The sequence below is a fragment of the Vespa velutina genome, unplaced genomic scaffold (genome assembly GCF_912470025.1).
Source record: "Vespa velutina unplaced genomic scaffold, iVesVel2.1, whole genome shotgun sequence".
NCBI lineage: Eukaryota > Metazoa > Arthropoda > Insecta > Hymenoptera > Vespidae > Vespa > Vespa velutina.
Genome location: NW_025920077.1, coordinates 65386 through 88073, shown reverse-complemented (window position 1 = coordinate 88073; position 22688 = coordinate 65386). Strand labels below are relative to the sequence as shown.

Sequence of the window (22688 nt, the reverse complement as noted above, 5' to 3'; positions counted from 1 at the left end):
ATCTTCTTATTATGCAACGTATACATAAACTAGAATTGTAAAATACAACTGTGAAGCTGAAAGACGCAACTAATAAATAATGAAAAGATTTCAAAATGGTAATTAGATAGCATGCAGACATAAAAAATTCGGTTAAACATACAGCAGACGCAAATAAGATGCAAACAAGACGTAACGCTACTCTCAGAGGACCTATCTGAAAATTATAAATAATTATGAAAAGCAGAAGAAATGAGAACAAATTGGATAGGAAACGAAATAACTACTATAGAGAAGTTTGATGAGGATTAATTTAGATATCTACTATATCCAAATCTTTTATATGTTGAAATATAATTAGCAGTGTAACATGTTCATATTTCGTTATATTCGGATTGTATTCTGATTCAAATGATGTTCGTAAAGCAACGTAACACATATAAAACCCTAAATCAACAAATCGAAGGTAAAAAGCAACTATGACGATTCTAGGATCATCTAAGAAGCAACTAAAGGGTAACTAATATGAAACTGAAACGCATGCAAACACAATTAAAGCTAGCAAACGCACAACAGACAGAAAATAGACGCGAGAATGACGCTAATCGAATGTATAATAAATGTAAGCCTATTCAAAAAGATCGTAACCGAGACTTATAAATAATAATTATTGAAATGGTAAATAAAGATAAATAAGAATGATAATGAAATAGGTGTGATAGAAACGTTTTCCAAGAATTTACTTTAGCATTCGACTATATTCAATTTACTTATAAGTGGAAGTAGGTTCTGGTTCTCTTCTATTCTTTATGTTTTTTTCTGTTTACTCTTAACGCAATTATAAATGAGTCACTGTCACATCTTTGTTGGGGAAATGATGGTGTGGCTTTAACTAAAGGTGTCTTATATCCTTCATGGAAAGCGTGTTGTCATGTATTGTTTTATTAAACACTTAATACATTTCTTAGTATCTCTCGTATTGCTGGAATTAAACAAGAATAAAATATATACTAATTACATCATTTCTATTACAAGGTCTACGTGATTTTCTTCTAGATTGGAAAAATGTTCAGAAAACCGATTACATTTTCCAGAATATATTTTAAAAGCGGCCATGCCTAAATTTGTGATCGCAAATTCTTATATGTCGTGTGCTTAACTACGAATTGTTATATGAGAAGTGTTTATAATGGAGCAATCTACCAATTAGTTGAAATCATCGAGGACGGCACACATACTTGTCCAGCTGGTATCCATCGTACGAATATTTATCGTTGCTTGCATATTCTTTGTATACCGCAAAAACGTTTGGAATATTATTCACCGCGCATTCTCTCGATATATTCCTCGATAAACTTCGCGCCAATATTTTAATTTAAGTAAATATCTTATTTAACATGAAATGAATACTATTTAATGAACGGTTGTTCACTGAATCCATGTAAGATCGAACATGATTTAGCGAAGGTAAAAGCAGAACATACAATTAATAAAATATATATGATTATGCTGAACACTTTCAGATAACAAGGAACGTAACGTAAATGAAAAATTAAATTACCAGTACTTATCGGCAAACATTCCAGAGGTGAATATTAAGAACAGCCGTTGACAGGGTCGAATGCTGAGCACAACTGAGAAAGATGATAGGTCATATCTATTCTATGTGGCAACAACGCGAGCGACGAGCAGTCTCGTCTTCGTCTTTCGTTTCTCTTAACTTTGTCTTATTCTCTCTTACATCGATTCTGAGAATTTCATTATCTAGTGTTCAATGAAAATGTGATGGTCGGGCTGTGACAAAGGGAAACTTATTTTACTCACGCTTTGTTTTAATTTTTTCACCCGTAGTACTTAAACGAAATAATTTTTTATTCGATCAAGATATTAAATTAATTACTAAGATAATTAAGAGCACATTAAAGTGAATAAAAATAATAAGATGAGGCAACTTTTCAGAGTACTTATCTAAGAAATTATTTTAGAATTTTTTTGCGTTTAATCATATCTTTACTTAATGTAATATGATTAGATTTGTAATATAAGAGTACTTTAATATCTCTTAAGATATTAGAAGGAAAAATTATGAAAACGCGTAATGACATGCAACCATTCGCGCGATAGAACTTGCATTACATGATTTACAATTAGATCTCTCACGAAATATCGACCTTGGTCTTACTATGTATATATTTCTTTATATGGAGTTTCATGCACTAACGCTGACTCAACTCTAAAATCCACCTACCGCGATATCAATGCTCGATACCTTTCTGATTGGGATGCTTTCAATTTGCCCTACTATGAGGAAATGTAATGGACCGCTCTTTCAGATAGCTCTATTGTCCGATATCTTTACCGTCTGACATAACGCGTTATTAAACACGAACGGTAGTGCTTTTCGAATTTCAAACAATAAAAGTATAATCCTCGTTAGGATCTTAAACGCTTCCGTGAGACTGACGTGTGTGTTAAAATAAAGCTGACTCTATTATAAAATTAGCGTTGGCAAGATAATCTAATCGAAATTTCAAGGAAATGAAACGAAGTCCACGATATATATCCTTCAATCGCGGCCAAACGTCTAAGCGAAAGTTACAATAATATTGATTCTATTCCATAATAAGCTAATAATAAAACTGAAAATAATAATCACCATTTGTATTTGGAGACATAATAGGAGATGAACTTGAAGTATATTTTAGGGAATATTGCGTATATCTGATCGGATCTGGAAACAATGCGAATAATATGAATCAAGACATTGGGAATAAGATAAATATCGTAATTTTTAGTTGGTGCCATTATGTTGTACCAAAATTCGTACAAGCAATCATTCTTTAGCACAATTTTCCTTTCCTAGATTTGCATTGAAACATTAATTCTAGTATTTTCCTTCGATTTAACATACTATGTATGAATTCTCATCGTGACTGTGATATAATTACAAAATTCTCTTCGTCTCATTGTATTTATTTAGCCCCAATGAATGTACACCATACGTTTCGACGTACGACGAATCGTACACCATAATGTTTCATTATGTTTTTTTATGAACTATTAAGCCTAAAATATTAAAATTCTGTCTAAATAAGGGAGCAATATTATCACCATGTTTGGGTAATAATCTAAATAGAGACATTTTTCTTTGCCCTGTTCTCTTCTTCTTTTTTTCACTTTTTTACATAATATTTCATTTAATTCTAGCTAATTGAGCGCAATGCATTATCTGGTTTTACTATGTGAGTATAATATATAGAACACGTTCATTCTAGATATAAATATGTAGTATAGTATGAGTGTCATGTCTATGCAATCAGTTGGTATCAGCGATGAATAGGAATTCTTGAGTGAATAAACTACAACGAAGGTTACTTGCCAAACCGATGTTAAAAATTGTCAATAACAAAAAGTTCGATGATCTGCAATGTAATCTTCATGAGGTATGAAAAGAGAATTAATCAAAATTGTTTATTTAGTCATTGAAATGACTGAAGGTGTTAAGGGAAGATTCAATAACGGTATGTAGAGATTAAAATGTAACGTATCCTGGCCCACAAACAGGTAAGAAAGAGGAGAAAGGAAAGTTTATAAAGTTAGTTCCTGTATAAATGCTACAGAAGTGCAAGACTTTATGAAACCAAATGATTTTAGAGAAGAGAAATGGTAGTATGTGTATTTAATCTACGACTAAGCAGATTCAGTAGATTTGATATAAAAGTAAATTTAATCAGTGCAAAAAGAAAGTATGTTTGTTTTAGAATTAAACAAATTACGGCATAATCAACAAAAATGCATAATTTACAATCGTGTTACGTATCTGGGAGCTGCAGCAGTAAATGCACCAAAATCATAAAGTGAAATACAGCGTAATTTGAACATTTTAAATGCCGAACAATCTTTTAAACTGGGTATTAGAATTTCAGTCTTTGTACAGAGTAGATCCCAAGGAACTTTTTAGGATAAAAATTCGATATGCTAAAGATGAAAGTTGAAGTGGAAGTTCTTTTTTTAATTACAATATAATAAAATGTACTTTACGATTGATTAAAATACATGATTATTTTAATTTTTTTAGTTCATACGATGTTGTAATTTAACAAATAATTGCCCAATATGATATACTATAAATTTCATTTTATACATATGAAGAAAGTTCTGGAAGTTGTCCCGCATATTTCTCTATCAGATGGTCTCATTGTAAAAGCGTGGAATCTGTTATTTATCAATATCATAATTTAGATGTGATTTACCAAGCGCAGTTAGTGTTTTATCAAAATCAATTTCATTGCTTTTCTCGATTACAACAAAATCCATTATTAATTGATCATTTGTACGCAGGATGGACAAGAGTCAGATTCTTTTTTTAAATCCATCCTCCGAACATAACAACCAATGACAAATTCATTAACAGTGTTTGGCTATAATAATTATGACTCAGACGATGAAACATTAAATTCTCGTGTACTTATTTATGAAATTAGCGTGGAAGTAAAAGAGGAAGATGGAAAAAATGAAGTAGTACAGTTCCTAAGGATAGGAAGTATTTCAAAGTTTGGATTAATTTAGTAAAGCATGGTTGTTTGATTATACAACTAGTATCCAGTAAGCAACGGTGTATAATTATTATAGATGAAATATTTATTGGTTTTCTTGATAATACTAGACGTAAAGTGAAACATAGCAATATGCGTTAACTTGAAATGGTATGCAATGTTAATTTGACAATAAATTGATATAAAATTGACGTAAATAATTATACGACATAAAACCATATTTTCTGTCCGTGTATCTACTATATATTTTTAATAGATATGTATATCGTATTTATAATAGTTGTTATTGTTACAGGAATTCAGCACTGGCTGATTATTCCAGAATCGATTCTACCATATATGTGGCCAGGGAGATCCAGCTGACCCAGTTTTGGAAACTTTTAATATAGGGGCATCAAAAGAGGGCAAAATATTCATTAAAATAGCAGTTGATTAAGTATTAGGAAGTACCAGGAAATTAGTTTGATTCAAACCTTCTGTTGAAGTATTTCCAAAAATGATAGATTTTGGTACTTTAATAAGAGTAAATTAGTGCAATAATTTTTTTTATCTTTAAAAACGTAAATTGCTTTTCTCATCCAATAGTATTCTTATTATTACACAAATTATTAACATTATAAATTTTTTAAGACTGACTTCTTTAATACAGATAATATCTGGCGATGGAATTTCATTACGAGGTACAAGGAATAGATATATCAGAAGAATTGGTTAGAAGCAGAAGAAATATTGCTCTTTAATGTGCTTCAACAATCAGATAGCCTTCCTATGATATGCATTGTCACATTAAATCTCACGGTAAAAATAAATTCAGGTCTTTAATATATTACAATATAATATTCAGATTTAATTATAATATAATGTAATAAATTTTCTATAATGACAATAATATATATTTTTATTTATGCACCCATAGATGGAAATGAACAAATGTTATGCTGAACAAGTGAGATATCGAAAGATTTTTCTGCAGATGAATTGGCAAGCCATGAAGATGTTGGAAAAATAATGATCACCGCCCGATTTTTTAATTTTACTGACAAAACAAGGAATTCATGGAATATTACGCATAGAGGTATGTAAACTTTTAAGTAATTGATTCATTTCCCAAGAGATGAATTTCCCACAACACCCCACCACTTTACTTTTACCTTATTAATGTGTCATTATGTATGATATATAATGAAATGCGATATAGGTCACGTAATGTATATGAAATGTATTAACAGAAATGTTACTGTGAATGTACTATATTGAGGGACATCCACGGACCTATTCCAACGCATGATTTTTTCAAAGGGAGCGATGATTTAGGCCACGATTCTTTAAACAAAATAGGTAAAGTTTATGCAGCATGGGAAGGAGAAGTTGCATATTGTCAAAGTTTTAGATTTTTAGTTGCTAGTTTATTGTAATTTTTGTAAGTAATTAATTGAATTAGTAATTAAATGAAAGCAACCTAAACATTTTTGCATCATATATATACCATTATATTATCGATTAATTTTATTGCTTGTTATTATTTGACATTAATAGACAAAATTTGCGCATTTGTAGATGCCGGAAACAAGCATTTAGCATTCTGATATGGCTAAAGTAAAATTATAGTTTACGAGATTAATCTAAAGACAAATATGATAATTTTAACATGTGATCTATCAATTAAAGCGTTAGATAGATGTTAGTCAAATCATTTTCATAGCAAATACCGCGATACTAATATATTTTCTGTAAATATGGTTTATTAATACTTTTCTCTCTTCTGAACCAACTTTCCGAACTTTACAAACATTTCTGCGTTCTTGGTGTTGAAACAGATATATTTGTAGCAAAATTATTTTTGACTATGTTTACAACATGCTTTTCAATGTATCTTATATTCCACATTTTAAATGTTTTCCACTGTCAAGGACTCGACATTCTTATCCATGTAATTCTTTCATTGTTAATGATAAGTTGTTTTTCGCTTAAAGGTCTAGATAAAATAATCATTTGATTATTGCAAATATGATTTTCTTTTGTAATCTATTTGCAGTTATCCAAAAAGAAGTTATTACAAAAGGATTTAGAAAGAAATTTAAATTACTTTAAAGTGCATTTAATTAACCGTTGCAGAAATGTATAAATACAACGTTATCTAATGAAACCGGCCTATTCCGTTACATTAAAGAAATTGGAAACATATGATGCAGAATTCATCACATTGAAAGGTAACTTTATACATTATGCTTGATCGAATCAATTATGTAGATATAGATATTTATGAATATTTCTACAACCATTTCGAGCTATCATGCTTGTTTTATACATTAGTACAAAGCCATTACCTGCCCGTGTATATGTCCTCTCTATAATGTATAACAAACTGTTATAGAAATAACATCAAAAAAGTTTCCTTTATGTTGATATATTTTATATATTTTTTACGTTGCTAATTCTGATGGGAAAAATTTCAATTTCAACTTAAATTTATGACAAGTAAAAAAAGGAAAGTTTATATATAATTTCTAAAAAAGCTGGTGGTGGTAATGCTTTTTTAACCTTACTTTGCAAAATCAAAAGTGTTGCCATTATCATTATAACAATGTTAAACAAACTGGATTGAAATTTATTAAATAATCCTTACATCCGTCAATGTTATTTACTAAATATGTTTCAGATTGAATATCTCGTAAATTTTCTTCTTCTAAAGATTGTAATATAATATCGCAACATTCATTGGCACACGGGATTTAAACACATATTATTTTATTCAAAGAAATATTTTCTATTACATCAATCTTATTTTTGTAAGTACATTTTCAATTATATTGTTCTCTTCAATTGTATCACTTTTTGTTACGGACAGTTATATAATGAACATCGTTGAAATACTTGATGGATTCGAGACGTTAAGTATTATTTGAATCCTATAGAGAATTTCGGCTAATATTGCCATTTGTTGGCGGCATCGGTTTATCGCCCAATCGAAAAGTTTTCGATATACCGTCGTTGCATATATTTTCAGGCCTCAACAATTTGCGATTAGAACTCATTTCTTTAGAATTTCTAAGTATTCGTGATGAATTTGTGTGTTGTGTCTGATTTGTAATTGACGCAGATTCTCTGCAACAATATGATCATCATAATAAATAATCGACTATTACTTGCTTCAGTTCTCTATTACTTGCTCCTTCCAGATTAACAGATTCAACTCTCAATGTGTATGAGGGATGAAACTGTTAATCAACAATAATGAATATGGCATGTTTTCATCTATAGATGTATCATCACCTTAGGAGCTTTTCAATTGAAACAAATGAACGAAGAGCAGTTGAGGCTATGTCGAAGAGAATAATACTGTTACAGAATGATAGGAATCAAATGTTACATTTAGGATTTCAGTTCGCTTTATAAGTGTATTATTGACTTCGTTTGAAATGTTGGCTGTAACACCTTCTGATAACATATAAAAATTAATCCCATTAATGATGACTAATCTTATTTATATTATAAATTGGAATTAATTGGATTTGAATCTGCAACAGATTCAGGGATGTTTATGCTGTCAGAAAGATTATTATCACTTGGTGGATTATTTTCACTATCAAACAGATAAGTAATGTCACTTTCTGGGGAAGAATTTCTCTCAGGTATAACAACATTCTGTTCTTCTTCGTCACAGTCATCAGAATCCCATTTAATTTCATCCACTATATATCCATCGTAACCCAAACATATTTCATAATCTTTATGACTTTCACGTAGAGTACGTGTTTGCACTGGAATACATGTAGCAGGACCATCTTCGTAATCAATTATGGCCAATCCTGCTTCCTCCAGAATTGTTTTCAGTGATTCAATTGTAATATTTAATTTTCTCAATTTTAATACTAAAGATTTAAGCGACATTTCTCCTCGTATATTATCCAAATTTTGCGATTCTTCAAGATGATAGAAAACTTCATCCAAAATCTTTTCTGTGTCCGAACGTTTGTCAATTATAATTTGAAAATTATGCGAAGTTACCAATTTATATATATTATCAATTCCTGATGATTCTGAACAGTTCTCGTCGCTATTACAATGAAAAACGGCCATTTGTGTGTGAGCACCTAAATGCTCCGTACCTTCTGGCCCATTACAAATATCATGGAATGATACATGGCAATAAGGATAACTTAAAATTATATTCTCCACCCTACAAATGAATGCAATTCATTAAAACTATATTAACATGCGCGTATATATGTAAGTATGTACGTTTGTATGTATTTATACATATACGTATACTTATATGTACAAAATACTAAAATGTATAAAAAATATACCAGGCCTGAAATTGTTCTCTAGACCATTCAATCTTTCTTTCTGTGTGCCGGATTCTGGAGAGATGAGGAAATAATTCATTAGAGTCAGCATTTGACGTTGTTACAATTGCTACTTTTGGTTTGATATAACCAAAGATGTTAAATGGAAAATCCTTTAATGTATTCGAATCTAAGTGTTCAATCCTAAAGAATTTCAATTATTAATGTTCGTTGCAAATGTATTATCAAGTGATAATTATCTTTGGTAATAACTCACAATTCCATGCATATCACTGCGTCGGCTTTTTGCAGGTTATTGTCATTGCTAGAAACGCTCCCTTCATAAACATGTATCTGCAATGGACCTTTTCTTAAATGTACAAAATCATGAACAAACGGCTTGCCTTTGCGCTTGTTATTTTCAAGAATACATCTATCAATGTCCACGCATAATATTTCGTTTACATTGCAGATACGTTTTAGATAATCCAAAAAGTCAAGATTTCCACAGCCAAAATCTATAACCTATTGGAACAATGAAAATAGGTAATTAGAAAGAAAAGTACAATATGATAAATGAGATTGGATTTACATAATACCTATCTAAAGGGATGATGAGATCTATCGACATCTACACGAATTATTGTTAAACAAGTAAAATGAACAACTATGGAAAAGAATATTAATGTGATACTGAACCTTCTGTATCTGGCCATTGTATTTATCACTGCAAAGCACTTCGATCACTGCATCATACCTTTGTATGTAAGCTGGCAATGATAATCTTATTTTATCACCTTTGTCGTAATCACGAATAATATAGGGATCCATCATGTTATAGATTTTGTTCGATACGGTACGCTATATTTTCAAATTTTTTGATTCTTTCCTACAATACTATCATATATACACTTTCCAAAGAGATAAAATATAAGAAATAAGACTAGAATATTGTTCAGTACAAATTTACAATTAGGATGTCCACAAATAACAACGACGTAATTTAGTCGAATCTATTGAACAAATGGTGGCCAAGTTACTATGATGCTTCTTCGGTGGCGAGCTCACAAGCTTCATCCACCTGACGTGTGTGAAGTGCCATCTATATAGGAAACTATCGCACCAACGTCACTGATTGTCCGAAAGTTTACTTTAATCTTCTCCCACTCCAATCAAAAAATCTTCCACCATACCTCCGTTATAATCACTAAAGTATAGCGATCCAAAATGTTATCTCGTTGAAACTACTGCCGCAATGGAAAGCTCAAGTTTTATGATCCACTTTACGTTCCAAGTTATGAATGTTTACCTCTCTTAAGCAATATATTTTGATCGGAAACATTTTGCTTAGAAACACCTTATATAATATGTAATAGAGATGCCGCTAATAGGTAATAAGACTATATTATTTAATACTAATGCGAAGGGTATTAAGCATTGGGAACAATTGGTTCGTACCCTATATTCTGAGATTATACTTTATATACACGAAATAATGTGATCCAATATTCCAATTAACAGACAATATATAATCTATTTTAAATTACATAACATCACTTATACTCATTAATGAGGATGCTCAGTAAAAGTTCAAAAACTGTACAATATCCTTTATATTTTCACATTATGTTATGTAAAAATAATATTAAAGATACGCGCAATGCGACGAGAGCTTGTGACATAAACATCCATCGGGATGAACTTAATGAACGATGTCGATTTAGAAATGAAAAGCTTAAAATAGTTGGCACATATATACTATTGAAAAAGGACAACTTATCACAGCTCCATTGGTCTCTTGAAAGAATTGAGTCGATGCACCTAGATAATAATGATACCGTATTGTCGAGACTGCTTCAACTGGAAGAAGACTGTATAAATAAACAGACGAAAGGCTTTCTTGTTTAACTATAGAAGGTACAAAGTGATTGCTTGTTGATTTTATCGCGGTTTTTCGTCACTCGAGTATTAGCTAATATTTGCGACGACAATTCAGGATTTTCGTTTTCGAAGTAATATTTTAGAATTCTTTTATATTCAAACCATTTATCCGATGAAGTATGATTAGCAATGTAAAATGTTCGAGCTTCGATAACTTCGAGATGAAAACAGATTAAGATTATGTTTATAAAGTATTGCAACGCGGACGCAACAAGAAGTATGCAAAATGCGATTATGACGCTTTCCGACGCAACTAAGAAGCATTTCAGAGATAAGTGAAACGAATGCAAATACAATTAATACTAGCATACGCACACAAGACACAAAGCAAAAGCAAGCCATTTACACACGTTAATCAAACCTAATCGAAAAGGCCCTTAAGAGTTATAGGTAATGATAAAATAAGTGGCAATACTATACCCAAAGGTCAGACTCGATACTCATAAACAATTATTAATAGGAGAGTAAATATGAATATGAAGGGAAGATGACTAAAAAAGTTCGATAGTATAGTTCCCTAAGAAATTATTTTAGAATACTAATGTATTCAATCTATTTATCAGTTGAAGTAAGATCAGCTATGTGAAATGTATGTATGAGTTTCCTCAGAGTCCCCCCCGTGAGAAGAGGGAAGTAGAATACCCACACAGTATTCCCTGCGTTTCGTAAAAGGCGACTAAAAGAGATTGAGTGAATGGTGTATGAATGTTCTTGTATGGCTATTCCTTCCTTTATATTTCTAGACATAACTTTTTCTATTCTACCTATCTCTCTACCCAGCTTCCTTCCGTTCCGTTCCTTTCTGCTGTGGAGCTTGACTCCCACTAATATATCTTATATTTTAATATGGATAGTACGACGAAATCAAAAAGCGGGCGTGGGAGGGATAACCACGCCACTGCGGTGTCAAGTGGTGGTAAAGCAGGCCAACGACTGCCAGGAGCTCGGGGTAGGCAAACTGGCCTGAGCTCTGGATAATGCGTCAGGAAGGGCCCCACTGGTAGGCGACCTAGCCTGCGGTGTATCTAATGCGCCAGAAAGTTCGGACAATGATGGAAACCAAGCGGAGGAGTAGGAAAGGACTGCCATTGCGGTAGAGAGCATGCGGCTCTCTGGTCCAACCTCGCCAAAGCAGGGGAGAAGGAACATGCGTGCAAAGCAGATGATATACTCCTCTGAGGAGGATGAACCGCGGGCTGACTGGCCCGCACTAGGTGAGGGTTGCCCGGCGGAGACTTCCTTGTCTAAAGTGGAGACTGGTAGGATGCTTAATACCATCCTGGAACCCTCCATGGCGGCAGAAGTTGCCAGGCTGAGATGCCGTAACCTTAAGGGAGAGCTATCAGGACTTATGAAAAACTCCTATAAGATCATGATGGAGGGAATCAAGACCCTGAACGAGAGGGTCGAAACCCGAGCGGACGATCCTCCATCAGCCAAGGAAACAATTGCGCAGATGAAGGCTGAATTGAGAGCCAAGGATCTGCGCAATAAAGAGGTCATGGGAGAAAACGGTCGCCTCAAGAGGGCGAATAAGAAGATGGAGAAGGTTCTGGAGAATGCATCGGTCGGGAATAGCCGATCAAAGTCTCCGGACATAAGGGAGTCAATGAAAGCATTGACGGAGGCTGTTCGCAATATGCAACAGGAAATAAAAGAGAAACGGCAGCAGCAGCAGCAGCAGCAGCAGAGGCAACAGCAGCAGCAAACACAGCAGCAGCAACAGCAGCAGCAACAAAAGCGGCAACAGCAGCAGCAGCAGCAGCAGCGGCAGCAGACGACGGGTGGAGCAACGATGGGAGCTGGTGGGCCACACAAAGGTCCTACACCCCGTGCTGAGCCCACTCGACTCCCTGGACAACAGGTAAGTATAGATGAGCCATTAATCGGGCAGGAGAGCTTTGTCCAGATACTTGGCCGGAAGGAGAGACGAGTGCAAAAGAAGAAGGCGAAAGCTCTCTCCCTAACTACACCTAAGGATGGAGTCAGCGACCGTTATCCTTTGCCGGGACAGGCAGCATCTAGGATGGATGGGAAGAAGAAGAGGGTCGCGCAGCAAAGAAGGAGGAGAGAAAGAAGGGAAATAGAAGTGGCCGCTATTTCCCTATCGTGTGCCGAGGAGACTACGTATAGAGACGTAGTCCTTCGGGCCACGGAGAAGGTCTACCTTAAGGATCTGGGGATCGCTGGTATGACCTGCAAGAGAGGCCTCACAGGTGCCTTTATATGGCAATTAAGAGGCAAAGGGGCGAACGAGAAGGCCGACCAGGTAGCGGAGGTCTTAAGGAGTTCAGTCCCAGGGGTAAGGATCACTCGCCCCCAGCGTACGAGTACCATGAGAATGGTGGGACTAGATCCGGCCGCTAATGGTACCTGAATCAGGAATGCACACCTGGAGTTGCATCCTGGAACAAACCCGAACCTCATCAAGGTGGGAGAGATCAGGATAGGCAGGGATAATGTAGGGGCGACGATTGTTACGGCTCCGACACCTGTCATCCAGGCGGCACTGAAGAAGGAGAGAATACTCCTGAGACTTACTGTAGCGAGGGTGCAAGAACTCAAACAGCAGCCCCTCAGATTCCACCGGTGCAGTGCGCGAGGACATGTCGCAGCAAGGTGCCCGGCTACGAAGCCCCGGGTGGACCTATGCTATGTCTGCGGAAAACCGGACCACTTGGCAAGCAGTTGTACAAACAGGGCAGCGTGCCCGGTTTGTACAGATGCCGGCCGGAAGCCGACCAAACATCGTGCCGGTTCTTGGGGGTGCCCGATAGTGCCTCCTAGGAAATGGGTGGACAAGGTATACGGGAATGGAACAAATGTCCACAGGGAGACAACACAGAAGGCCCCGCGTAAGGTCGTGGAAAAAACTGAGACAAAAGCAGTGAGTGCGACCGAGAAGAACAATAGTGGTGGTTACGAAGATATGGAGGTGGAACGCGGTGAACCGGACACCTCAATATGTGTAGAAGTAGCGGAAGGTCTATAAACAATGGCTTCTGCTGTTCTACAAATAAACTTGAACCACGCGCGCCGTGCGCAGGACATATTGTTACAGCGTATGCGCGAGAACAGTGTGGAGATTGCTGTCATTGCGGAGCCATGGTGGGTCCCTTCTGGGGATGAGTGGTGGTTCTCATCCCTAGGAGGGACTTCACTTTCCGCGGTGCTTGTGGGTGAGAATGGAAGACCCTGCAGCCTGGTGCGTCGGGATCTTTTCCATGAAGGCCATGGCCTTCCCTGCCTCTGCCTTACGCAGACGCAGGACTGTCCCACCCCCTAAGATTTGCCTTAGAGGGATATTCGTAGATATCAGGCCCAGCGTTAAATACTTGGGCATAGTGATAGACTCGGGATGTCATTTAGGCCCCACTTCGAGGCCCTGATCCCTAAGACGGAGGGTATCTTTCGGTCCCTTAGGAGACTCCTTCCGAATCTTCACGGACCGGGGGAGAAGAAGCGACTCCTTTACGGCGGCGTGATCCCCTCGGTGCTCCTTTATGGGGTGCCGGTGTGGTGGCGCGCCATCGTGGAGGATACGAAGATCGGGCGGGCAATACGGAGCCTCCAGAGGAAGGTGGCGATCCGGGTGTGCTGTGCCTATAGAACGGTCTCCTTCCATGCGGCCATGATGATTGCGGGGATAATACCTCTCGCTCATCTGGCACCCCGGCTGGCGAAGGCGTATGCGGCTGTTAGTGACGCGGAAGAACCAGCTTCCCCGCGTGCTAAGGCTGTACTGGGTGCTCTTGCCAGAAGGAGGGCAAAGGAAGCATGGAAGGCTGAGGTGCTTGCATTAGCAAGGATCACTGCAGCAACGGGGGTTCGCGCGAGGGCTGCTATTGCCGAACGGTTGGTTGAGTGGATTGGGAGGCCGTTCTCCATCGGGACGACATTCCACACTACGCAACTGATGACCGGCCATGGCTGCTTTTCAGCGTATTTATATAGTATGAAGAAGATCCCCTCCCCACGCTGCTTCCACTATGGGGGGAATGAGGATACGGCGGAGCACACCTTGATCGACTGCCCGGCGTGGACGGATGCTAGGAATGAATTGATCGACGCAATAGGTGGATTGCGGCAACGCTTCCCAGGATAGTCGGGGTCTCCCTGACTGTTCCAGGGGTATGGGCGGCCTTTCGGACCTTCGCTGGGCGGGTCATGCGAACCAAAGAGGATGCTGGGAGGCGCCAGGAACGATCGCGTGATCAAAGACCTATGAGTGATAGTGTATGTGTGGAAAGAAGTGCGAACAAGAGGACGCATAGGAGAATGGCTCCAGTGCGGCCACCTCGGGCAAGGCTCCGAGCGGCTCAGGCGGCGCCTGGCTCAAGCGTCGCTTTTCCATAGACGTACAACACGCGGGTGTGAATGGGCCTGGTCAATGCACCATGGGGTGGAGACTGGGTCACATGGTATGTAGTTAGTAAGTAAATGCGTCTCCGGGGACACATGGCTCCCTGTCGAGTGCGCCGTACTGGTATGTGTGAATGCATGAACGAATGAGAGCAAGGCGAATTCCGGCCTGGCTCACCGAGGAGGGGATTGGGTGAATTTGTAATACGCACATGCGCGATCCCGCCCAGTCCCCTTTCTTCTCAGCTTGGTAGTATTAAGAATCGGGAGGTTTTTTAGTAGGTAGGCGATCCGATCCTGAATGTATGTTCAGGCGGGTTGAATCCGACACTACCCTGAGTACCGGTCTCAGGGTGCCTCTTGAAGGTTTTTCCTCCTGACGAAACAAAAAAAAAAAAAAAAAAAGGGTTGCGTCTGGGTTGCGTCAGGGTTGCGTCAGGGTTCCCCCCGTGAGTAGGGGGAAGTAGAATACTCCCACAGTATTCCCTGCTTGTCGTATAAGGTGACTAAAAGGGATTGAGTGAATGGTGTATGAATGTTCTTGTATGGCTATTCCTTCCTTTATATTTCTAGACATATCTTTATCTATTCTATCTCTCTCTCACCAGCTACCTTCCGTTCCGTTCCTTTCTGCTGTGGAGCTTGGCTCCCACCAATTCAGTTAAATTTCATAATGGATAGTACAACGGAAACAATAAGCGGGCGTGGGAGGGATACTCACGCCACGGCGGTGTCAGGTGGTGGTAGGGCAGGCCACCCGCCGTCGTCAGCCAACGACTGCCAGGAGCTCGGGGTAGGCAACCTGGCCTGAGCTCTGGATAATGCGTCAGGAAGGGCACCACAAGTAGGCGACCTGGCTTGCCGCGTATCTAATGCGCCAGGAAGTTTGGAGTATGATAGATCTCAAGCGGAGGAGTTGAAAAGGACTGCCATTGCGGTTGAGAGCATGCGGCTCTCTGGTCCGTCCTCCCCAAAGCAGGGGAGAAGGAACAACCGTGCAAGGCAGATGATATACTCCTCTGAGGAGGATGAACCGCGGGCTGACTGGCCCGCACTAGGTGAGGGTTGCCCGGCGGAGACTTCCTTGTCTAAAGTGGAGACTGGTAGGATGCTTAATACCATCCTGGAACCCTCCATGGCGGCAGAAGTTGCCAGGCTGAGATGCCGTAACCTTAAGGGAGAGCTATCAGGGCTTATGAAAAACTCCTATAAGATCATGATGGAGGGAATCAAGACCCTGAACGAGAGGGTCGAAACCCGAGCGGACGATCCTCCATCAGCCAAGGAAACAATTGCGCAGATGAAGGCTGAATTGAGAGCCAAGGATCTGCGCAATAAAGAGGTCATGGGAGAAAACGGTCGCCTCAAGAGGGCGAATAAGAAGATGGAGAAGGTCCTGGAGAATCCATCGGCCGGGAATAGCCGATCAAAGTCTCCGGACATAAGGGAGTCAATAAAGGCATTGACGGAGGCTCTTCGCAATGTACAACATGAGATAAAAGAGATACGGCAGCAGCAGCAGCAGCAGCAGTGGAAACAGCAGCAGCAAACACAGCAGCAGCCACAGCAGCAGCAACAACAGCGGCAACAGCAGCAGCCGCAGCAGCAGCGGCAACAGACAACGGGTGGAGCAACGACGGGAGCTGGTGGGCCACACAAAGGTCCTACACCCCGTGCTGAGCCCAGTTGACTCCCTGGACAAGAGGTAAGTAAAGATAAGCCACTAATCGGGCAGGAGAGCTTTGTCCAGGTACTTGGCCGGAAGGAGAGTCGAGCGCAAAAGAAGAAAGCGAATGCTCTCCCCATAACTACACCTAAGGATGGAGTCAGCGGCCGTCATCCTTTGCCGGGACAGGCAGCATCTAGGATGGATAGGAAGAAGAAGAGGGACGCGCAGCGAAGAAGGAAGAGGGAAAGAACGGAAAGAGAAGTGGCCGCTATTTCCCTTTCGTGTGCCGAGGAGACTACGTATAGAGACGTAGTCCTTCGGGCCACGGAGGAGGTCAACCGTAAGGATCTGGGGATCGCTGGTATGATCTGCAAGAGAGGCCTCACAGGTGCCTTTATATGGCAATTAAGAGGCAAAGGGGTGAACGAGAAGGCCGACCGAGTAGCGGAGGTCTTCAGGAGTTCAGTCCCAGGGGTAAGGGTCACTCGCCCCCAGCGTACGAGTACCATGAGGATGGTGGGTCTAGATCAGGTCGCTAATGGTACCTGGATCAGGAATGCACTCCTGGAGTTGCATCCTGGAACAAACCCCAACCTCATCAAGGTGGGAGAGATCAGGATAGGCAGGGGTAATATATGGGCGACGATTGTTACGGCTCCGACACCTGTCATCCAGGCGGCACTGAAGAAGGAGAGAATACTCCTGGGACTAACTGTAGCGAGGGTGCAAGAACTCAAACAGCCGCCCCTCAGATGCCACCGGTGCCTTGCGCGAGGACATGTCGCAGCAAGGTGCCCGGCTACGAAGCCCCGGGTGGACCTATGCTATGTCTGCGGAAAACCTGACCACTTGGCAAGCAGTTGTACAAACAGGGCAGCGTGCCCGGTTTGTACAGATGCCGGCCGGAAGCCGACCAACCATCGTGCCGGTTCTTGAGAGTGCCCGATAGTGCCTCCCAGGAAATGGGTGGACAAGGTATACGGGAATGGAACAAGTGTCCGCGGGGAGACAACACAGAAGGACCCGCGCAAGGTCGTGGAAAGAACTGTGACAAAAGCAGTGAGTGCGACCGAGAAGAACAATAATGGTGGTGACGAAGATATGGAGGTGGAACGAGGTGAACCGGACACCTCAATATGTGTAGAAGCAGCGGAAGATTTATAAACAATGGCTTCTGCTGTTCTACAAATAAACTTGAACCACGCGCGCCGTGCGCAGGACATATTGTTACAGCGTATGCGCGAGAACAGTGTGGAGATAGCTGTCATTGCGGAGCCATGGTGGGTCCCTTCTGGGGATGAGAGGTGGTTCTCATCCCTAGGAGGGACTTCGCTTTGCGCAGTGCTTGTGGGCGAGAATGGAAGACCCTGCAGCCTGGTGCGTCGGGGTCTTTTTTACGTAGCAGTCAAATGGGGGGACTCGCTGGTAGTTTCTCTCTACTTTCCTCCCAGCGAGAACATTAACATGTTCAGTAGGCTCCTTGACGAGCTCGAGGAGCTCTTAGAGACATTCCCCACTCTCCCAGCGCTGGTGGATGGCGATTTTAATGCCCGGTTCAGCAGATGGGACCCGAAAGGCAGGAGTAACTGCAGAGGTGAGTTGCTCTATGCATAGGCCAACAGAGTGAATCTGGGTCTGTTGAGCCGGGTTGGCTGTCCCACGTGCGTTCGTCCGCAGGGTTCGAGCGTTGTAGATCTATCGTGGGGCAAGCCAGCGGCCGGCGTCCGCCTCTCGGTCTGGAGGGTGGATCAGAATGAGTCCCTGTCAGACCACCTGTACATTAGTTATAGTTACAGGCACGGGGCTGCAGGGGACCGAATTTCTCGCCCACAAGGGAGAAAGCTCCCTCGTTGGAAGATTAACTCCATGAAGGAGGACTACCTGGATGCGGCCCTTATCTCAGGGGAGTGGACAGGTGGAAACTTGTGCGAGGAAAGTGCGGCCGGCGTAGACTCTGTGGACAAGCTTGTGAAGTGGGCACAATCTACGCTGAAGCAGGCATGTGACATGGCCATGTCCCGGGTGAGGGGACAGACCCGTGGTAGTAAAAGTACTTACTGGTGGTCGGACGAATTAACGAACCTTAGGGCCGTTGCGACGACCACAGTAAGGAAACTTTCCAGAGCCAGGAAGAAAAAGAAGAACAGTGAGGAAATAGTGCGGTGCTTGGACGCTCGAAGAGACGCTAGGAGGGCACTGGCTAGGGCTATTAAAGAAGCCAAGAAGAACTCATGGAGGGACCTGCTGGACTCCATAGAAGAGGATCCATGGGGCAGACCCTATAAGCTGGTCTTGGGGAAACTAAGGCCATATGCCCCACCAGTAACTGAAACCTTGGAGGATGAAGTACTGGAAAACATCCTCTCTGAGCTATTCCCAGGAGAACCGGGAACTGATGAGCTGCAGGATCCTACGCTCGCATAGGTGGTCGTCTCTGCGGAGGAGGTCTTGGCTTCTGCCAAGAAGGGGAAAGGAAGAAAGGCTACTGGACTGGACGGAATACCGGGTGTGGTTGTGCGTGCTGCGTCGACATACTGTGGAAATGGGTTGGGGCGTTGCTTTTCCGCATGCCTAAGGACGGGTCGATTCCCGACAGCGTGGAAGATAGCGAGGCTCGTCCTTATCAAAAAAAGAAGGGACGCGCCCCCGGACTCACCGGGATCGTACAGGCCCATATGCGTGATTGGCGAACTGGGGAAACTATTCGAGCGGTTAGTTGTTGGTCGGATCAACAGGTACCTGGATGAGACTCGTGCCCTGGCTCCATCGCAATATGGGTTTAGAACGGGAAGATCCACGGTGGGCGCACTCCTCGATGTTAAAAACTTCGTGGAGGCATCGACGCGGATCAGGAAGGTGGTTATCCTGGTGAGTCTGGATATCTCGAACGCTTCCAACTCCCTGCCGTGGGCCGTTATCGTCGGGGCGATGGAGCGTGGTGGCTTTCCGGATTACCTGGTTAACATCATCTGGAGCTATCTGGACAAGCGCGCAATTGCCTATACGAATAGGTATGGACATTTTGTGGAAAGGCGCGTCTATTGTGGGGTCCCACAGGGATCCGTTTTGGGACCTACATTGTGGAACATTGCCTATAACAGTGTCCTCCGAACCCCGCTGCACGGTGGCTCCCGTGTTGTCTGCGGATGACACGGCCCTCCTCTCAACGGGATTGGACCTGTCTCAAGCTATCGTGAACGCCGAGCGGGACCTGGACGTCCTTGTGATGGAGATCGAGGGACTGGGTCTTAAAGTGGCGCTGTACAATACGGAGGCCATGGTCTTCCCTGTCTCTGCCTTACGCAGACGCAGGGCTGTCCCACCCCCTGAGATTTGCCTTAGAGGGGTTTTCGTAGATATCAGGCCCAGCGTTAAATACCTGGGCATAGTGATAGACTCGGGGATGTCATTTAGGCCCCACTTCGAGGACCTAAACCCTAAGGCGGAGGGTTTGCTTGGGTCCCTTAGGAGACTCCTTCCGAATCTTCACGGACCGGGGGAGAAGAAGCGACTCCTCTACGGCGGCGTGATCCACTCGGTGCTCCTTTATGGGGTGCCGGTTTGGTGGCGCGCCGTCGTGGAGGATACGAAGATCGGGCGGGCAGTTCGGAGCCTCCAGAGGAAGGTGGCGATCCGGGTGTGCTGTGCCTATAGAACGGTATCCTTCCATGCGGCCATGATGATTGCGGGTATAATTCCTCTCGCTCATCTGGCACCCCGGCTGGCGGAGGCGTACGCGGTTGTTCGAGGCGCGGAAGAACCAGCTTCCCCGCGTGTTAAGGCTGTACTGGGTGCTCTTGCCAGAAGGAGGGCAATGGAAGCATGGAATGCTGAGGAGCTTGCATTAGCAGGGATCACTGCAGCAACGGGGGTGCGCGCGAGAGCTGCTATTGCCGAACGGTTGGTTGAGTGGATTGGGAGGCCGTTCTCCATCGGGACGACATTCCACACTACGCAACTGATGACCGGCCATGGCTGCTTTTCAGCGTCTTTATATATTATGAAGAAGATCCCCTCCCCACGGTGCTTCCACTGTGGGGGGAATGAGGATACGGCGGAGCACACCTTGATCGATTGCCCGGCATGGACGGATGCTAGGAATGAATTGATCGAGGCAATAGGTGGAGGGCGGCTAACGCTTCCCGGGATAGTCGGGGTCTCCCTGACTGTTCCGGGGGTATGGGCGGCCTTTCGGACCTTCGCTGGGCGGGTCATGCGAATCAAAGAGGACGCTGAGAGGCGCCGGGAGCGATCGCGTGATCAAAGACCTATGAGTGGTAGTGTATGTGCGGAAAGAAGTGCGAACAATAGGCCGCATAGGAGAATGGCTCCAGTGCGGTCACCTCGGGCAAGGCTCCGAGCGGCTCAGGCGGCGCCTGGCTCAAGCGTCACTTTTCCATAGACGTACAACACGAGGGTGTGAATGGGCCTGGTCAGTGCACCATGGGGTGGAGACTGGGTCACATTGTAGGTAGTTAGTAAGTAAATGCGTCTCCGGGGACACATGGCTCCCTGTCGAGTGCGCCGTACTGGTATGTGTGTGAATGCATGAACGAATTAGAGCAAGGCGAATTCCGGCCTGGCTCACCGAGGAGGGGATTGGATGAATTTGTAATACGCACGAGCGCGATCCCGCCCAATCCCCTTTCTTCTCAGCATGGCAGTATTAAGAATCGGGAGGTTTTTTAGTCGGTAGGCGATCCGATCCTGAGTGTATATTCAGGCGGGTTGAATCCGACACTACCCTGAGTACCGGTCTCAGGGTGCCTATTGAAGGTTTTTCCTCCTGACGAAACAAAAAAAAAAAAAAAAAAAGGGTTGCGTCAGGGTTGCGTCAGTGTTGCGTCAGGGTGGCGTCAGGGTTTCCCCCCGTGGGTAGGGGGAAGTAGAATACTCCCACAGTATTCCCTGCTTGTCGTATAAGGCGACTAAAAGGGATTGAGTGAATGGTGTATGAATGTTCTTGTATGGCTATTCCTTCCTTTATATATCTAGACATATCTTTTTCTATTCTATCTCTCTCTCACCAGCTTCCTTCCGTTCCGTTCCTTTCTGCTGTGGAGCTTGGCTCCCACTAATAAAGTTAAATTCTTATGATGGATAGTACAACGGAAACAATAAGCGGGCGTGGGATGGATACCCACGCCACGGCGGTGTCAGGTGTTGGTAGGGCAGGCCACCCGCCGTCGTCAGCCAACGACTGCCAGGAGCTCGGGGTAGGCAACCTGGCCTCAGCTCTGGATAATGCGTCAGGAAGGGCATCACAGGTAGGCGACCTGACCTGCGGTGTATCTAATGCGCCAGGATGTATGGAGTATGATGGATCTCAAGCGGAGGAGTTGGAAAGTACTGCCATTGCGGTTGAGAGCATGCGGCTCTCTGGTCCGACCTCCCCAAAGCAGGGGAGAAGGAACAAGCGTGCAAGGCAGATGATATACTCCTCTGAGGAGGATGAGCCGCGGGCTCACTGGCCCGCACTAGGTGAGAGTTGCCCGGCGGAGACCCCCTTGTCTAAACTGGAGACTGGTAGGGTGCTTAGTACCATCCTGGAAGCCTCCAAGACGGCAGAAGGTGCCAGGCTGAAAAGCCGTAACCTTAAGGGGGAGCTATCTGGTATTATGAAGAACTCTTATGCGACCATGATCGAGGGAATTAAGACCCTGATCGAGAGGCGAGAAACCGAGAAGGATGATCCTCCATCAGCTAAGGAAACAATTGCGCAGCTGAAGGCTGAATTGCTGGCCAAGGATCTGCGCACTGAAGAGGTCATGGAGGAAAACGTTCGCCACAAGAGGGCGAATAAGAAGATGGGGAAGGTTCTGGAGAATCCATCGGCCGTGAATAGCCGATCAATGTCTCCGGATATAAGGGAGTCTATGAAGGCATTGACGG

At 42.6% G+C, this 22688-nt stretch overlaps 3 protein-coding genes and 1 long non-coding RNA gene across 4 annotated transcripts; 3 read left to right on the top strand and 1 right to left on the bottom strand.

The window, feature by feature from the left end:
- The first annotated feature begins 5214 nt into the window (after window positions 1-5214).
- On the top strand, window positions 5215-5898 carry LOC124957537. Its single transcript, XR_007103657.1, has 3 exons — window positions 5215-5333; window positions 5452-5610; window positions 5765-5898. It is a non-coding gene; the product is annotated as an uncharacterized LOC124957537 (long non-coding RNA).
- A 1224-nt stretch (window positions 5899-7122) lies between these two features.
- LOC124957536 (small RNA 2'-O-methyltransferase-like) lies at window positions 7123-9890 on the bottom strand. The gene is made up of 4 exons (XM_047514548.1): window positions 9524-9890; window positions 9102-9349; window positions 8846-9028; window positions 7123-8715 (listed from the first exon to the last, which is right to left on the bottom strand). Exons 1-4 carry the CDS (start codon window positions 9656-9658, stop codon window positions 8025-8027), a joined length of 1257 nt encoding a protein of 418 aa, XP_047370504.1. The 5' UTR covers window positions 9659-9890; the 3' UTR covers window positions 7123-8024.
- A 5252-nt stretch (window positions 9891-15142) lies between these two features.
- On the top strand, window positions 15143-16817 carry LOC124957533 (phospholipase D A-like). The gene is made up of 2 exons (XM_047514545.1): window positions 15143-15197; window positions 15958-16817. The coding sequence occupies exons 1-2, from the start codon at window positions 15143-15145 to the stop codon at window positions 16815-16817; spliced, it is 915 nt and encodes a 304-aa protein (XP_047370501.1).
- Window positions 16818-17963: 1146 nt separating this feature from the next.
- On the top strand, window positions 17964-18410 carry LOC124957532. The gene has a single exon (XM_047514544.1). It carries the CDS (start codon window positions 17964-17966, stop codon window positions 18408-18410), a length of 447 nt encoding a protein of 148 aa, XP_047370500.1.
- Window positions 18411-22688: the final 4278 nt, after the last annotated feature.